This window comes from Macaca fascicularis, chromosome 6 (genome assembly GCF_037993035.2).
Source record: "Macaca fascicularis isolate 582-1 chromosome 6, T2T-MFA8v1.1".
Taxonomy (NCBI): domain Eukaryota; kingdom Metazoa; phylum Chordata; class Mammalia; order Primates; family Cercopithecidae; genus Macaca; species Macaca fascicularis.
The window spans coordinates 158164963-158183880 of record NC_088380.1 but is presented as its reverse complement, the minus strand read 5'-3'; the positions used below and the strand labels follow the sequence as shown (position 1 = coordinate 158183880).

The following is an 18918-nucleotide window of genomic DNA, read 5'->3' as shown; positions in this document are numbered from 1 at the left end:
TGTGACTCATGGATCCCCTCAACCATCTCAGCAGAATCCAGAAACAGAGATGGAATTTTCCAGGAAGCATCTGTGTGGGACCCTCTTATCTAACGAAGTGAACCACGTGCTATACATGAGAGGCCCACAGGGTTTTGAGAAATGTTTTACCAGCAGAAACACTTTCGGTTTGGACTGAAAGTGACAGAGAGAGAACAAAATGAATGAAGGTTGTTGGATTCCCCAAAATTCTACAAACACAAACAGGTGGATAAAGCTACTTAGCTCCAAATATGTACTATCCTTCAAGGAAAAAGGAAGATGAATACAAAAGTAGAACCTTGAGCCCAGAGGAAGCCCCAAGACACAAAGGATTATTCCCAGGCCTGGAAACTTAATGAGGTTGCCTGGTTGGGTTTTTAAATTGCTTGAGGCTGATGAATCCTTTCTTCTATTTTTCTCCCTTTTGGAATGAGAACATTTGTAACTATTATCCTATGCCTATGCCTCTATTGTATTTTAGAAACAGATGACTTGTTTTCAAGTTTACAGATCAACAGATGAAGTAGAATTTTTTCTCAAGTGAATTGTATTTCTGGTTTCATCCCTACCTGATTTAGGTAATTTAGATGATGCGATCTGGGACTTTTTAGCTGATAGTATTTAGATAAGATTTGGGACTTGAATTGATGATATAATGGATTGAGGCTTTTGGAGATGTTATTATAGCATGAGGTCAATATATTTCACATGTGGGATGGATGAGAATCACTGGGGGTCAGAGAGAAGACTATGAAAGATGAATAATGATTCCCAAAGACATCCACATCTTAATCCCCAGAAACTGCAAATATTACCTTATATGGAACTTTGCAGATGTGATTGAGTTGGGGATCCTGAGACGGGAGCTTTATCCTGGATTATCCTTATGTTTAATCTCAAGTAGCCTTATAGGAGAAAAACAAAGGAAGATTTAACTACAGACAAGAGATAAGAAGACCATGGGATAGAAGCAGAGTCAGAGAGAGAAGACACTATGGGAATATCAGGGAAGGAGACACGAGCCAAGGGATGTACAGAATGCTCTAGAACCTAGGAAGAACAACAACAACAACAAAGAAAACAGATTCTCCTTCACAGCCTTTGGAGGAAGCATAACCCTGCTGGCATCTTTACTTTGGCTCATTGAAACTGATTTAGGGCTTCTGGTCTTCAGAACTATGAGAACAAACTTGTGTGTTGTTTTATGGCACTAAGTTTGTGGCAATTTGTTAGAGCAGCCATAGGAAACCAATACAGGCAAAGGAAAGGACCTCTGAGGCTTACTCCACATCTGTCAAATGGAAGCAATAACACATTCATTCATTGAATATTTTTTGAGAGCCTACCATGAGCCAAGCCTAAGAACTGGGAAGGTGACCAAGTACTTCCCACTTTCATGGAGCTTAAATTCTAGTGGGAGGAGATAAACAACAATGGGGATACACACACATAATCAAGATAATTACAAATTGTGAGAAGCAACATGAAAAAAAGCAGGGGTAAGACTGAGAGTAACTAGTCAAGCAGAGGGGCCTCCTTTAGATAGGGTTGTCAAGGGAAGTCGTTGGAGCAGAAAAGTCTTGACCTAAGACCAGCATAACAAAAAGCAGAGGATAAAAAGTGCAGGCACAGAGAGCAGCAAATGCAGTATCCAAGGAGGGAAAGGATAAAGTCTATTGCAGGAAAAAAGGTCCATGTGACTGGAGCATACTGTTTTAGGGAGAAACATGAACAAGGTGAGTTGAAAGATGGATAGCAGCTGGATCCTGCAGAACCGTGTGGGTTGTGGTGAAGAATCCTGATATGTTCTCAGGTCAATTTGGAGTGGGAGGAGGTTTCAGTAAGGGGAGTTGCATCATCATTTGCTATTGTGAGGAAATAGGTTTTAAACAGGGAAGTGGAGAGGCCAGGAAACTAGTTAGGAAGCCAGTTTTCCAAGCGAGGGATGATGCTGGATTGGATGAGAATGGAGGTGGTGAGGATGAAAGATTGCTGTGAATATTGTTTAACATAAAATGCTTAATAAATGTCAACTCTCATTATGGTATGATGATCATGATGATAACTGTCATTATCATTATTAGCTTTTGCTGAAAAAAAAAAGCAGATAAATGAAACTCAGTTGGGTCATAAGAGCAGAGTTAACACCTGCGACAAGTGAGAGACCCCATTCCCGTTCACCAGAAGAAGCCACTTGCTGATGCCACTTACCACTCCTCATCCCCAATTCACTCTCTGCAACAAGTTCAGAAACTTAGAAATGTGTCAGAGTCTATACCTACACACATGAATATGTGATTAGGCCACTGAGGGGTTCTGAGGAATAGCTTTTCTTTTTTTTTTTTTTAAGACAGAGTTTCACTCTTTTTGCCCAGGCTGGAGTGCAGTGGCATGATCTCGGCTCACTGTAACAGAGCTTGGAAATCAAAAGATCTGGGCTGGGTTAAAGTCCCTATCTCACCACTGAATCCCTATTCACTCACTGTGTTCCTTCTCCTATCTGGGCCTCAGTTCCCCAATTGGTGAGACAGTATGAGTCAACAAAATGACCTTTCAAGTTCCCTCCAGCAATAAAATGATATAATAAAAATGGCTCTCCTGTCTGGGCACTGACTGTGACTCAGGCACTGTACTTGTTTATTTTCTCATGTCACACCTACCTAAAGACACCCTCATTAGTATTTTACAGTTGAGAAACACCAAAGCACAGCGTGGTGGCCATCAGAAAGGGAGCAACACTGTTAGCATTAAAAACATTGTCCTGTAATCCCAGCACTTTGGGAGGCCGAGGCAGGCTCAGGAATTCAAGACCAGCCTGCAAAACCCCATCACTACAAAAACACAAAAATTAGGCATGGTGTCATGCACCTGTAGTCCCGGCTACTTGGGAGGCTGAGTGTTGGGGTCCACGTGTTTCCTAAACAAAGGAATGAACACACAAGACAACACAAGACAAGACAAACATGGCGGCCGCCTCAAATGGCACACTCTGCTTTATTTTATACAGTTGTTTGTGGAATGCTGCCAAGTCACAAGACACATTGTTGTTTTTCTGACCTTTCCCTGACTTTCTGGATTTTCAAGATGTTTACACATAAACAAGCCCCCAGGGTCTGCTGTTAGCACCTGGCTCCTTTGTCCTCCCTGTAAACAGGGAAGGAACGCCCTGCTTCGTTTGCAAGAGCAGGACTTATGGGGAACGCCCTGCTTCGTTTGTAAGAGCAGGACTTATGGGGAACACCCTGCGTTGTTTGCGAGAGCAGGACTTATCAGGAACACCCTGTTTGTGAGCACATAGTCCTCTACATTTCCCCTTTCCTTATTTACAAGTTTGAATTTCTTTTAAAACCATCATTACATGTTGGGCTCGCTGGGATTCGGTGTTTGCCCTTTGGCACCATCTCCAGCAGACTGTGAAAATGACAAAGGCAAGAACAACAATCAATACATTACTAGAAACAGAAGTCAGCAAAGTTTTTACAGGACTCATAGGGTTCAAAGACGTCAAACTTTGTGCAATACCAGTCATCAAATCTGCACCAGTCAGCAATGGTAACTGATTGCGAAATGTTTCAGAAATGTTCTGTTAATTCCTGTATTTCTAGGGAAAGATTATTATGACCAATTAAAAGTCTCTTTATCTCAGTCCAGTTATGTACAGTGCTGTTAAAAGGAACAGGAGTAATACAAAATTGGGTAGTGTTCCAATCACATTTCAACAAAGCTTGGGTATTCAACACTGTTAGCTGATCTCCCAACCAAGAAACTACTTGCTCCAGATTATCCACTCGTTCAGTCAAATGAGCATCTAAGTCTCATTGCTGCTGCCACAACAAATGTGATTGTTCATGCCATTGTTGCACAAATTCTGCATTTTGTATACTCTGGTGTAGAGCTAATCCAGCAACAGCGGCGGTGGAAGCAATTGCTACAAGTCCTATCACCGTGGTCACGATGATTCCAACCATCCTCCGACTGTGGTGGACAAGATCTTGCATAACCTTGTAAATTTGAGTAACCCCAGCAGATTCACTCCAAGTACGTGTTAAGTTTACAGGTAGCCAGGTTTCTTTTCTGGCTCGTAGTATATATAAATCGGAATGAGACTCATTCCAATTATTATTCCACCAAGTAGTATTTATACAACTTAAGAATGTACAATTGTTTGTACAGTTAACTACCCCTGTATTATTATCCCATTTAAAAATTCCTGTCAACAACAAGTAAGGCTTTCTTACACATGCAATAACATATCTAGAACTATTTCGATGCAAGGATATATGGAAAGGGTTAGCAATATTAGTAAGATTTAAGGACATGTTTCCCATGAAAGTGAACATTGGTTTACCAGCAGCTAGCAACTTCCAAATATGACCTTGTATTTGTGAGGTATTAGCCAAATGTGGCATAGGGGTTGATAGACCACCATCATGCCAAATAATAGTTTCATTGTCATCTGCAGAAATGCTGTGATTACCTTTATGCCAATGCAGGTTGACATGGCTGAATTTAGTCTGAAAATCTCCATGTACACTCCAATCTGTAACAAGGTATTTACAACTCTTCCCTTTTACTTCTAACAACAATCGTGGCCCACTACTTCTACATCTAGTCCACTCTAGTTGGGAAACACCTCCGGACACATCAGGGATAGGGCATAAAGATAATGTACTTGGCAGAGTTTCATTAAGTACTGCAGTATGATTATACTTAAAACTTTGAGCCACAATAATCATAGTAAAAGCAGAGATATGACTATGGTTATAGCAAACAGCCCAAGCCTCATGAGAAAGATGCAGACAATGTGGACTACCCCCAAGACATATAGGTAACCCTTCAACCCCAAATTGATATGAACTATTTACTGTGCCAGTGTTTAATTCAGGATCCTGGTTTTAAAAAGGCGATAGCATCCAAGCAGTATCATTAGTAAATACTGGGACTTCTCTGTCTCCCCAGGCCACACCTTGATATAAGGGTGGAAAAGGAATATAAGCCCAGTATGTAAATTCTCCAGCTGTTACCTGACAATTTACTACGGCCAGCATAGCCAGGAATAAAGTCAGTGGGGTTTTGGGCTGCCCAGCTTGTTGAACAACCCCTTCAGCTTCTTAACTGTTTCAGTTGTCCCCATGTCGGGGGCTCCGCACATCGAGTTCTGAAGGTGAATGTTCTCTGAGCGCTCAGATTTAGCTCCTGGAATTCCTTCAGGAACTCTTTGGATCGGCTCCTCTTCGCCATGGCACTGTTTCAACCGTCGAGATGGAAACCACTCGTCTCTGGCACCTGTACGGACAAGAGCATAGCCTCGGCCCCATTGTAAAACTTTTCCTTTTAAATATTTCCCTTGTAATGAAGGATAATACACCCACAGATTACTGTTTTGCGACTTTTCTAAAGGCTGTTGAAAATGTTTCACCGCTGCAGACTGCTGTGATTGGCGCCAATGGTTGAGAAAATTTAAAGTAAAAAGGGCTTTCAGAATTTGATGTTTTGGGGAATCTCGCCCATCTCCCCCTTTTAGTTTTAAAAGTTGTAATTTTAGGGTAGCATTGGCTCTTTCAATAATTGCTTGACCTTGACTGTTAAATGGAATACCAGTGGAATGATGAATATGGTATAAAGAGAGGAAGGCAGCCAATTTGCGAGAGCAATAAGCAGGGACATTATCAGTTTTTAATTCAGCGGGGACTCCCATAACTGCAAAGCAAGTAAGTAAATGAGTAATAACAGAGTCAGCCTTTTCAGAGGGTAATGGTGTAGCCCACTGGAAATGTGATCACATATCAATAGTATGATGAACATATTTTAAACGACCAAAGGAAGGAACATAGTTACATCCATTTGCCAAATGTGATTTTGTTGAATGCCTTGAGGATTAATACCTGGAGTTAAAAAAGGTGCAATAACAGGAGCACAAGGTGGGCAGGCTCTGACAATAGCTCGGGCTTGATGGCGTGTTATAGAAAATCGCCATTGTAATCCTAAACTATAAGTATGATGTAGTTGGTGCTCATCCTGAGCCCGTTGGACACTGCCAATAAGTAAAGAATCACTACCTATATTACAAGGGGTTTGAGGCCAGTCTTGTAGAACCATAAGATTGGCAAAGGCCGGGCGCGGTGGCTCAAGCCTGTAATCCCAGCACTTTGGGAGGCCGAGACGGGCGGATCACGAGGTCAGGAGATCGAGACCATCCTGGCTAACACGGTGAAACCCCGTCTCTACTAAAAAATACAAAAAACTAGCTGGGCGAGGTGGCGGGCACCTGTAGTCCCAGCTACTCGGGAGGCTGAGGCAGGAGAATGGCGTAAACCCGGGAGGCGGAGCTTGCAGTGAGCTGAGATCCGGCCACTGCACTCCAGCCTGGGCGACAGAGTGAGACTCCGCCTCAAAAAAAAAAAAAAAAAAAAAATACAAAAAACTAGCCGGGCGAGGTGGCGGGCACCTGTAGTCCCAGCTACTCAGGAGGCTGAGGCAGGAGAATGGCGTAGACCCGGGAGGCGGAGCTTGCAGTGAGCTGAGATCCGGCCACTGCACTCCAGCCTGGGCGACAGAGCGAGACTCCGTCTCTGAAAAAAAAAAAAAAAAAAAAAAGATTGGCAAAAAGTTCCCCTTGTTGTACTGATTTAAATGGATAGTGAGAAATTTTTGAATTGTCTGAAGTCCAGTATCCAGCCTTTCCATTGCTTGAAGCAACAGTAAAAAAGGTGGGACTTTTAACTGGAGTGTAAGAGATAGGATTATATGGCAGTAAAGAATATTGTTGCAGAAAAGCAAATAATTTATTACTAGGATAATGCTGAGAAAAAGAACCAGTATACTCAGCGCAAGCCACTTGTCAACCCTTATGAATTTCCAACAGAGATTCAATGTATTGATTAGATAATCGGGTAATAATTTGTATTGGGTCAGCACCAAGCAACTGACGAGCTCGATGTCGTCCTTTAATAATTAATTCAGCCAATTTATCAATATATGGGTGAATTTTCTTAATGGCTTTATTAGCCAAAAAAAAGCCACTCCAGAATATTATTATCTTGGTGTAAAACGGCTGTTGGTGAATGGGGAGTATGAAAAAGACACAACGAAAGTGGAAGATTGGGTGCAATATAATCAAGGTGAGCCACCCCTTTCCAAAAGGCCTGAAGATAACTCAGAGTTCTTCTCACCACCTGGAGAAGAAGGCTAGATCGAAACATAGCAAGCTCCTCAACAATCTTATTTACTGACCTTGCTCGAGCAGGAACACAGAGCTGCACCTGCAACCTTAAATCTGAGATTACAAATTTAAATAGTGGAATCTCAGGCTGTAAATGAGCAGGTCACAGGATGCAGCCTGCTACTTTAAAGACCAGCCATACTGCCATGTAACGGTGCCAGACAAGGGAATAGCGCTTCTCAAATCACAGCAAGTGTTTCAGTTGATTCAGGACAAGAAACTTGCAGGGTGGGGCCAGCATTAAAACAAAGGAGACAGTGCTGTGGTCAAAGCTGCAGGCTTCAGACAAAAAAACAAACAAAAACAAAACAAAACAAACAAAAAAAAAACAACAACAACAACGAAAAAAAATCTGGCTAGCGGGGAGTTCAGATTTACCAAATTCCAGCTGTGACCTCCAGCAAGTTATTCTTTACCTCTCTGAGCCTCAATTTCCACATCTGTAAAAACAAACTAACAAAGCTACACAGAGAAGTAGTCAGGCTTTGTGGAGCTTGAAGCTTATCCCATGGAGAAGGGGAAAGTAGTGGTAAGGAAGACCTCTTTAAGAAAAAAGCAATACAAAATTGTCCATTCAAAATTGCATACAGGACCTTGGAAAGAGCCCCATGTAAGGGAGGGGCCTGACAAATCTGTCTTGGATGCTACCAGTTAGCGGTGACATTAGCTAAGCAAAGCTCGTGGCATGTAATAAGCCCTTAAGAGATGTTAGTTTTGGGGATGAGATGATGGAGGAGAGAGTGGTATGGCTTGAGTCAAAAGTTGTAATTTTGAGGGAGGAGGAAATTTTGGCCCATTCATCTGCACTGAAGCAGAGATAATGACAGAGAGTGGGATACTAGAGAAACGCCCAAGGCCGTCTTTAGCTGCAGAGTTCTATCCTGGATGTCATGTGTGACCTTGGACAAATCTCACCACCTCCTGGCGCCAGTGTCTTTCCCAGCAAAATGTGGCCGGGGGTCATACAATCTCAGCCTCTTCCTCGTTTCCAAAAGAACACCCTTTACTCACTCCATGGAGCCTCACAAAAGCTAAGAATTAATTAGAGATAAGTGAGTGACTGTCCCTTTTTTGTTCCAATTTAGGAATGGGGTGCTCCCAGAAGGCATGTCTTACAGCAGATTGTGGAGCCAGTGAGATAGGGAAACCTCTACCCTGAGATGAATACAAGGAGAGGGATTTGTAGGTATTTTCTTGCAGGCAGAAATAGGTTACTGGTTGAAAACCTTGACAAATTGGGCTAGGTTCCAACTCTGTCACTTTCTGACTGGCTGACCTCGGGCAGTTTCCTTTACTTCAAGAAACCTCAGTTTTCTCCTTATTTAATTGATAGGGTTAAATGAGAAATTGTAGATAAAACACTTAGAGGATTGCTTATTCCTTAGTAAAGGTCTTAATAGATATTCGTTATTAAAATTATCAGTATAATAGTTATCATTATGATGATTATTACGTAATACCAATAAGAATGGGTGATGCCTTTTCCAAATCCCTCCTTCCTCTCTTCCTCCTCCCAGCAGTCCTCTTCCACTGGCTTCTCCAGGCAGGAAGAGGTGCCCTCCAGGGAGGTAGGCGGGGCCTCATTCCAGCTTGGCCAGAGCCAGGCCGGGCACACATCACTGTGCTAGGGTGTACATCTATACTAGACACCTTCCTGCTTCTCTCCTTCTAGAGCAGACCTCTTAGTCACCCTGAGCTCCTCATTTCTTCAGCAGTCATGTCTGTGACAAAAAGTACCGAGGGAGCCGTTGCTGTCAAACTGGACCTTATGTCGCCTCCTGAAAGTGCCAAGAAGTTGGAGAACAAGGACTCTACATTCTTGGATGAAAGTCCTTCAGAGTCACCAGGCTTGAAGAAGACCAAGGGCATAACGTGAGTGCTGTTTTCTGCCATCCCTATTTCCGCTTTCTAGCCTGAAGCTTGCACTGGCAAAAACCCTGACGTGGGTGTGTCTGACCCTCAACCCACTGTACAGATGAAAGACCAAGGTTGCAAAAGGTGCAGTCATGGGCTGAGTCAAGCTGAGAGATTAAAGGGACAGAAGTAAAGGCTGTCAGAAAAGCCCTTAGGGACATAGTGATCCAGCCCCCAACAGGTACAGGTGGGAAAACTGAGGCTCAGTTACCCTGGACCATACACTGAGTCATTGTTAGGATAGAGGCTAGAATTCAGTGCTGGCCCTAAAGCCATATTTTTGTTCCTGGCCAGCGATGTTAATGTTGGGGATAGAGGTAGAATCCCTAACTTCTTGGAGGAGAAGGTGAGTCCTGAGCTTAAAATCACAGTGGCCTCACTGACCACTAAGTGTTGCCTCCTCCCTGCCTCCTTCCTGCGGTAAGGCTGGCCTCTACTCCAACTGAGAAGCACAGATGACACTCAAAAACACACTTTGTGGAAGGTTCTAGTTTTTTCCACTTTCCGGGGGAGGGGAGTGGGGGTTTTTCACTAGACTTTCAAAACACAAAAAAAGAGGGAAGCTGAGTTACAGGGCTGCAGCTCGCTTCCCCACACCTGACCCCACCACCCAAGCACACTTGCTAGTTTACTTAGGAAAAAAAGGTGTGGGGTGTGGTAGTGAAGAGGTTCTGCTGCTTTAAGAAGAAAGTTTTCGCGCCACTAGCATAGTAGAAAGAGCACTGGACAGAGAATCAGAAGGCCTGAGTTCAAGTAGTGACTGCTCCTTCTCTAAGCCCCAGTTTTTTGATATGCAAAACAGGTGGCAGTGTGAACTAAAGGAGAGTGCATGGAAACAAAATCGAAGGATGTGTTTTTTGGGGGTGCACTGCAGGGAGGGACTGTAAGGGGCAAGCAAAGCCCCTCCCCACAACCATCCAGCAGGACAATTTAGGGATGGACACAATGACTGGCCCTGCTCCCGGTGCTGTTGCCCCAGGGCTAGTCCTGCGAGTTGCTAAGTATTAGTGACCCTTAGAGTGAGCTGTCTATAAGTTGGGGCCAGCCACTGCTAAGTAGAGGCATTTCTCAGTCAGAGGCCTTGAGGGAACCACCTATCTCTTGTGTCCTGAACTGATACAAGGTTTGGTGGCAATTTCAGCAACTTAAGGATCAAAGGAATAAAGCAAGTGAGAACTAAAGGGAGACTTGTGGCTTGGGGAGAAGCCAAATACGGGCTGGGTAAGCGTGGCAACGATGGGGTTGGCTCACCCGGGCTCGAATTCCCACTTAGCTGCTTACCAGCTAGAGCAAATGCTGGAACTTCTCTGTGCCCAGTTTCTCCTCTGTCAATGATAGTTCTCTCCTCCTGGAAGATTTGAGCATAAATCCCCCAGACTCAGTGTCTGTAAGCGCTGGCTGCTGTGAATAAGGACAGTCCAAGGTGACCGAAGAAAGGAGTTAGAGTTGGAACCCACGTCTCCCAACTCCCAGTTTGGTGCTTTGCATGACTTACCGTGCTATATTTTCAAGTTGATTGAGTGGCCCATAGTTAAATTCTGATTTCCCTAAGTCCCTTAGTTAGAAATTTCCCAAGTAACCCGCTGACCCTTTCCTAGTTGCAAAACAAGCCCATTGCTGGCCTGGCGAGTAGGGTGTAGTGCTCAGTCAGCGATGTGGACACCCACAGGGAGAAAGGCATGCAGGAACTCTCCACCCCCTTTCTCCCTCGATTGTTCTCTTTAACCCTTGATTAATCTATGTACAGAGACTCAGGAAGCTAGAGGGTTTAGAGCTTCAATATGAAGCTTCCTGAGCCTCTGCCCATAGATTCTTTTAAAATAGCATCTTTTAAAAATAGCATCACTCCTGACATTTACAGAGGGTCAACAAAGTTGAACACGTTGCCCAAGATGACACAGCTAGTTAAGTCGTGGCCTTGAGGTTTAATCTCTGGTTTGTCAAATCCCAGAGATCGGGCTCCTTCCAAAGCACCTCTGTGGTTTTACAAAGAATAAGTCTCCTAACCAGAAGGCTCTCATGGGGAATTTCCAAAGTTTCTAAAGTTGCGCATGTAAGTCCCATGCTCACCTTGACTTAACCTGGTCCAGGTACAAAAATGTGTAGAAATAGGTTGTTTTGTAATTCCACTAATAGAGAGGGTACCTCCCTGAAACGTTTTTTTCTCCTGATGGTTTAGACATTGTCCTCTGGGCAAACCTTCATATCTGTCTTAAAGGAAGGGTCTGAGTTTTTGTCTGGGGGAGGGGAGGCGTGCATTCTCCAGCCCTGATACCCTGGGCTGAGAAAAGAAACCCCTCTGGAGCTCAATCCCTGAATGATTATGTCCCGCCAGATCCCACCTGGGGACCCAGTCATTTGACCTGTTTATTCAGAAGTCGTAATGATTTCTTCTTCTGCCTGCCCTTTCCCCTTTTCTCTGAGTTCAAGCCTGTCTCTACTACTAGTTTTATGACATTGAGCTAGTTTCTGCTCCGCTCTGAGACTCCATTTCCTCAGTTATGAAATGGGGTTGTTTCTTTACTTACGCTGTCTGAGTTTATCTCTGGGAGGCAGCTCAGCAGAAGTAGGGGTGAAGAACAGGGACTCTGAAGCAGGCCTGCATTAAATCTTGGCTCCCCAATATATCGTGGATAAGTCATTAACAAATCTCTGTGCCTCCGTTTCTTCACCTGCAAGATGATAATCGTATCTTTGTCAGAGCCTGGGCAAGAAGATTAAATGAGATAATACTCATTCAAAGCACCTAGCACAGTGTCTCATATAGCAAGTGTTGCAGCATATGTTGAGTGTTAGCTGCTAAAACCAGGACAGTTCTGGGCAAACTGGGATGGTTGGTAACCTTACAGGAGACCCAGATGTGCCAGGCAAGGACACACGGACTGAGAGATGGCTAGGAGCCCGCCTATCAGGTGCTGGCATGCTGCGAGGGAATGACTGCTGGATCTTCTCACCTCCACACACCCATACTTCACATCTCCTTCTTCTCCTTTAGAGTGATCCAGGCCTTGATTCACCTGGTGAAAGGCAACATGGGCACAGGGATCCTGGGACTATCCCTCGCTGTGAAGAATGCGGGCATCCTGGTAAGAGAGGCGCCATATGTGGGGGCTTTATGGTCAGTTGCGGAAGGGAAGTAACGGGAGAGGCTCTAGCGGTTTAGCAACCTGTGGTGAGCAGTCTTTCTGGGAGGCAGCTTGGTGCGGGGTTAGGGTCTAGACATCTAGCCTGGGTTTGAGTTCTGGCTCTGCCACAGACTTTAGCACTCTTGGTAAGTCATTTGCCTGCTCTGCGGGCCTTAGTTTCCTCCCCTGCAGAATGCAAGGATTGGACTATGCCCAGTTTTCCAAGTATGCTCTATAGAGGACGAGGTCTCCTTGGGGATGTTTCAGGAGCCACAAAGTGCACACATGGTCAGGATTCTGTGTCCCCCTACTCCCATCAGTATACCCCATTGTAATTGCTTTATGTGCTTTATTGGAATATTAGTTGAGGTCATATTTGAAAGAATAGCTGTTGCTGCTACAAAAGGGCTTTAAACCCAGTTTGCTAGAGAGTTGAGTCCTGCATGATATCTACGCTACCAATCCCAGCTTGCAGTATTCTTCATAAATGCATTCTCTTCTCTCCTCCCTCACCCCTTGCCTCCCCTTCCTCCAGATGGGCCCACTCAGTCTGCTGGTGATGGGCTTAATCGCCTGCCACTGTATGCACATCCTGGTCAGGTGTGCCCAGCGCTTCTGTAAGAGGTGAGGAAAACAGCCTCCTTGTGTCAATTCCTTTGGTACATGGTTCTCAGGGACAGCCCAGAAACATCCTATGCATAATAGAAGTTTACTTCTTAGTTTTCTCCAATAAGGCCAAGAAAGAGAGAAGAGCATTCAGGAGCAGGGAGCTCAGGTGAGGCTCTTCTGCATGGCTCCTTAGGAGATCTCAGTCAGGCCATTGTGCTTATCTGGTTGGCTCCTCTGGAAACTGGGCAAAAACTGTGCAGAGAATGGTCATGAGGAGTCAATGGGATCATGGATATGAAAACTACCATCCCCATGCAAGGTGTGCATTAGATTCTTGCTGTGTAGTCCCCGCCTCATTTAACAGGTAAGGAAAACAAGTCACCGAGGAATTACTGCTGAGTGTCAAAGCCTGAGGTCTCTGCGCCTGTGTTCTTTCTGCTCTTTAGCTGTGTCTTTCCTTGTTCTGTGTCTCCTGACTTTTGACCATGTGATTTTAGGCTAAACTATCTCTTGGAAATTGTCTATGCACTCTCTTCTGCAGGCTTAACAAGCCCTTTATGGACTATGGAGACACGGTGATGCATGGACTAGAAGCCAGCCCCAGCGCCTGGCTCCAGAACCACGCTCACTGGGGAAGGTAACCTGTTCTTGCTGTGCCTGCAGTGGGGTAGGACGCAGGAGGAGAAAATGCTGCTATCAGGGATGACTTCTTCCCTGGAAAGGTGGTTTGTCTGGCACTTCTGTGTTAGATGTTGTCCACAGAAGGGATTCGTTGGCAACATCCCTGATCCACCCCCACTTCTTGTATATCTCCAGTGACAGGGTGCTCATTCCTTTGCTATGCAGCTTTAATATTATTTACTCTTTTATTAAACCACATTTATCCAGTTACTCCTATGGCCCTGAAAATGCCATGGGGACCAAGAAAACCAAGGCTTTGCCCTCATCGAACCCATAGTCTAGTGAGAAAGGCAGATATTAAACAGCCTAGAATAGAGTTATTTAATAACCTCCTGGATATGTACGATGAAGGAAAGAAGGACTGGTTGCCACCAGGCAGGTTAAGAGATGTGTGTTGGCTTGGGGGAGAGGAGGGCTTTCTAGGGTGGAACAGGTAAGATGAGTTCTGCAGGAAGGAGTCCAGAAGAATGAGGAATCACCTCAAGGAAGGTGGACAGGGGCCTGGAGGGTGGGGCTGGAAGAAGGAAGAGAGGGTGTGAAGGCCCCTGAAGCAAGAAGGTATAGGTGACAGATTCAAGGTACAACAAGACCACGTAGCTTGAGGGCAGAGAGTCAGGGAGGTGGAACTGAAGAAGGAGCCAGGCGCCCAATCAAGTGGTACATTTTAGACCCTCTGAAACAAAGACTCTATTTGTTCTTTTCTTAAAAGCAACCAGGAAGCCATTGGAGGGTTTTAATCAGGGGTATCATCATATTTGTATTGTTTAAAGATCTGTCTGGCTTCTGTGAGGAGAATAGATTGTAAGGGAGCAAGAGCAGATTTAGGCAGATCCATGAGGGGGCCATTGACAAGTGTCCAGCCAGGTCACAGTGGTGGCCTGGACCAAGCTGGTGGCAGTGGGATGAAGAAAAGTTGACTTGATCATGAACTGGATCCTGGGATTGGCAGACAAGGAAGAGTCAAAGTTGACTCACATTTCTGATGACTTCTATTTTGGACAAGTTGAGTTTGGGGTGCCTGAGAAACATTCAAGTGGAGATGTCTAGTAGGAATGTATGGGTTTAAGCCTATCTTCATGCACCAATCCAGAATTGAAGTCATCAGCCATGAAGCCAGAGACAGAGAGGTCTCTTAGGGAGAGGTTATATAGGGAGAAGAAAAGAGAGGAAAATACCAAGACTTTAAGAACCATTTGTTGAGCTGAACAAAGTCTTCCTCCCTGAAAAATCCCACCTTTTAGCTCTCAGGGATGACAGAGAACAGGTCAACACCCTTTGTCCTTTGGTACTTGGGACTAAATCTACTCCTTTGTTCTTGTTTCAGACCTGTCCCCACCTGCTTGTCTCCTCTTGTTGAGCACCATCTAGACTGTCAAAGTCTCTTTTGAACTGTGCTTCCCTAAACTGCTGCAGTACTCGCGCTGTGCCCCTGCCTGTGGCAGGTAGTCTGTATGGTATCATGGGCCTGGCACCACCCTTTGCTCAAAGCCCATACTCACAAGACTAATCCACAAATTCAGTCTGTGGGACAGACAAGGAAGACTACTGGATAATGACCAGAATTTTCCCAATTGTGTGACCCAGGAGGAGACTTGCCTGTCACAGACCCTCAAAGCCTTCTACTTGTTGTTGGGCATATAAAGAAGATTTCCCTGCTCCATTTAGGGATCTTCTTTCATGAATTACTGCCTCTCCTATAACTGGAATTCCTTTAGCATGGGCTCTTCCTCTCAGCATTTAATGTGTTCCTGTGTCTCCAGCAAACCACCATGGCACACGTATAGCTATGTAACAAAAGTGCACGTTCTGCACATGTACCCCAGAATTTAAGATGTAATAATAATAATAATAATAATAAACCAAGTAAATAAAACTTCCTGGACCTTACCATCGTAGCCACCATCCTATCTTACATTCAATATATGTTATTCAACAAATGTCTACTGTGTGTCAGTACCTACAATGTGTCATAAAGTGCTTTAGACAATGGGTCTACAGTAATGAGCAAATGGGCACCATCAACACTGGACCACCCTCTGACTTTACTGCCTTACATCCCATCCACACCTCTTTCACAGGCCACCTGGCTTTGCTGTCCTTATAATTCTGCTGAAGGTCTTTCAAGCAATGTCCTAAAAGACCTTCTTGTTGCATCTTCCTTGCCCTAGAGAACCTTTTAGCAGTAATGGGTATAATTGACCATTCTCTTCTTTCAACATTCTCTCTCCACTTGGCTACTATTAAACCTCTTTCCCCCTAGTTTTCCTACCTTTCTAGCCACTCCTTTGCATTTGTTGTAGGCTTTTTTGTTTCTATTAAATGTTGATGTTCTCCAGGGTTGAACACTGCCTTCTACTCTCCTCATTCTGCACACTTTCTAACACTGCTCTGCCTTTGCAAGGCTTTATCCACTACTACAACTCAACAGTTCCAGACCCTAATATCTAGTTGTCCTGAATGTCTCCTATAGGAACCTCAAGCTCAAAGATTCAGATTCTGAATGTGTCATTTCTTCCCCTTCTCCTAAAATTGTTCTCGTCCTCCTCCTCCCCCTTCTTGTCCTCTTCTTCTCCTTCTCTTTCTCCTTCTCCTTCTCCTTCTTCTTCCTCTTCTTCTTCCTTTTCCTCTTCTTTCTTAGTTCTTCTTCCTCCCCCTCCTCCTCTCCTCCTCCCCCTCTCCTCCTCCCCTCCTCCCCTCCTCCTCCCCTCCTCCTCCCCTTCTCCTCCTCCTCTCTTCTCTCCTGCTCCTCCCCTCCTCCTCCTCTCCTCCTCCTCTCCTCCTCTCCTCCTCCTCTCCTCCTCTCCTCCTCCTCCTCTCCTCCTCCTCTCTTCCTCTCCTCGTCCTCTTCCTCTCCTCCTCCTCTCTTCCTCTCCTCATCCTCCTCCTCTCCTCCTCTTCTCTTCCTCTCCTCCTCCTCCTGTCCTCCTCTCCTCCTCCTCTATTTATCCTCTCCTCATCCTTTCCTCCGCCTCCTCTCCTCCTCTCCACCTCCCCCTTCTCCTCCTCCCACTTCTCCTCCTCCCCCTTCTCCTCCTCCTCCTCCTCCTTCTTCTTCTTCTTCCTCTTCCTCTTCCTCCTCCTCCTCTTCTTCCTCCTCCATCTCCTCCTCTTCTTTCTCTCCTTCTCCTTCTTCTTCCTCCCTCTCTCTTCCTCCCCCCAACTCTCTTTCTTCCCTTTCCTGAGGGGCTGTCTCTTAGGTATTGGGTTTTCTAACAAGGCTAACAAGGCTTTCTGTCTGCCCATAATTTGATAAAATGCCTTTTTCACCATGGCCCTTAATGATATGTCATAAGAATTTTTGTCCGCCTAACCCATTAGTCTATAAACCACAAGAGGAAGGGACTGTATGTTATTTGTCTGTGTATTCTCAGTGCCCAACATAGTTCTGGCACACGGCAGAACAAATTTCAAATGTGAATGGTAGCTAATAAAAACATTGTGCCTGCTGCCCTACATTAATTAGTATCAATGATGAGGAATGCCACCAAGCCAGGTATGGGGGGAGGCTCATGACCAGAAGAATTTTACCACTTGCTGAGCTGAGAGTGTGAGGGTGGTTAAAAATCATCTTTTAAAAAGAACTATTGTTGGCCAGGCATGGTGGCTCATGCTTGTAATCCCAGCACTTTGGGAGGCCAAGGTGGGCGGATCACCTGAAGTCGGGAGTTCGAGACCAGCCTGACCAACATGGAGAAACCCCGTCTCTACTAAAAATACAAAATTAGCCAGGTGTGGTGGCACATGCCTGTAATCCCAGCTACTAGGGAGGCTGAGGCAGGAGAATTGCTTGAACCTGGAAGGTGGAGGTTGCGGTGAGCCGAGATCGCGCCATTGCACTCCAACCTGGGCAACAAAGCAAAACTCCGTCTCAAAAAAAAAAAAAAAAAGAACTGTTGTTACCTCACTTCTTTGCCCCATTATTGATTGTGGGAGAAGGACCAAGTGTGCTGGTGCAGGGCCACCAATCCCTGGGGACAGAGGGCAGAATGGCAAGAAATGGAACTGACAAGTTGACTTATTTTATAACAAGTTTTCTTTTTCCCTCTCTTCTCCCTTCTAGGCATATCGTGAGCTTCTTCCTTATTGTCACCCAACTTGGCTTCTGCTGTGTGTACATTGTGTTTTTGGCTGATAATTTAAAACAGGTAGAGGCTTCTAGAGAAAACGGGAGGGGAAAAGATGGACAAGGACACACCACTGCTAATTGTTTAACAAACTGCTTCTTCTCTTTGGGTCTTCATCAATACAACAAAGGAAGTTAAACTAGGTGTTGTCAAACTTGCCTCCCCTAGTTCACATATCTGCAGATTTCTGTGTGGTTACTTTTGCCACAATACCGTTTGTCCAGTATCTTAGACCTGTCCTCAAAGTTGATCTCTACTGAACTGGAAAGACCCTTGGATTTTGTCAATCTTCCTGCCTTGAAGCTTAATTATACTTAATGCTTCTAAAATCGATATGGGTCTTCTTTTGATGATTCCTAATCTTCTTTGGGTCATTTTTCTTTCTTTCTTTCTTTTTTTTTTTTTTTTTTTTTTTTTTTTTTTTTTTTTGAGATAGCATATTGCTCTGTCACCCAGGCTGGAGGGCAGTGGTGAGATCACAGCTCACTGCAGCCTCAAACTCCCAGGCTCAAGTGATTCTCCTACCTCAGCCACCCAAGTAGATGATGGGACCAACGAGTGTGTGCTACCATGTCTGGCTAATTTTTTTATTATTGTTTGTAAAGCCGAGGCCTTGCAATGTTGCTCAGGCTGGCCTCAAACCCCAGGGCTCAAGTGATCTGCCCACCATCTCCCAAAGTGCTGGGATTATAGGTGTGAGCCACCACATCTAGCCTTGGTACTTAATCTATGGCTTAATAGTTGTTTTCCCTAGGAATTGTTTCTGATTTAACCTACAAGTTATCTTACACCAATTTGAGCAAATAATATGGGTAATAGCAGAGGCCATCCTTAATCAGTAAGTTTAAAAAGAAAACTATTCTTTAGAGCTCTTTATCTGCTTATAGTAATAATACCAGAAATTCAAAAATGTAAACTAGCTAGAAGAAAAATATAGTAAGCTTTCAGAGTTAGCTTCTATTATGTCAGGTACAGTGCTGAGCATTTTACATGCTTTCCTTCATTTAATTATCTCCATGACCTTATTAGAGCAGGTACTGTGGTTATTCCCATTTTGCCGATGAGAAGACTGAGATTATAAACTCTACAATGTAAGGTAGCAGAGCCAGAGTTAAAAACCCAGGCCTTCTGACAACAGTGCTCAAGTTCTTAAACCTATGCTGTATTTCTTCTGTACAGAAAACAAAATAAAATAAAATTACTCTTAATCCAATTATTCATG

The 18918-nt window shown here is 44.5% G+C and overlaps 1 protein-coding gene and 1 long non-coding RNA gene across 5 annotated transcripts in view; one reads left to right on the top strand and one right to left on the bottom strand.

Annotated features, from left to right (window-relative positions):
* Positions 1-2985: 2985 nt before the first annotated feature.
* LOC141407089 (uncharacterized) lies at positions 2986-10706 on the bottom strand. The gene is made up of 2 exons (XR_012414296.1): positions 10439-10706; positions 2986-5307 (listed from the first exon to the last, which is right to left on the bottom strand). It is a non-coding gene; the product is annotated as an uncharacterized lncRNA (long non-coding RNA).
* Positions 8862-18918, top strand: part of SLC36A2 (solute carrier family 36 member 2) — a 33248-nt gene continuing 23191 nt past the window's right edge. For 3 of the 4 annotated variants that reach the window (XM_015452159.4, XM_005558310.5, XM_073994619.1), the window contains exons 1-5: positions 8862-9115; positions 12153-12243; positions 12818-12906; positions 13433-13528; positions 17633-17717. In XM_015452159.4, coding sequence (XP_015307645.2) covers positions 8961-9115; positions 12153-12243; positions 12818-12906; positions 13433-13528; positions 17633-17717 — 516 coding nt within the window. In that variant the 5' untranslated portion in view covers positions 8862-8960. The remainder of the gene's footprint in view (positions 9116-12152; positions 12244-12817; positions 12907-13432; positions 13529-17632; positions 17718-18918) is intronic. The other variant, XM_015452157.4, reaches the window with a different exon arrangement.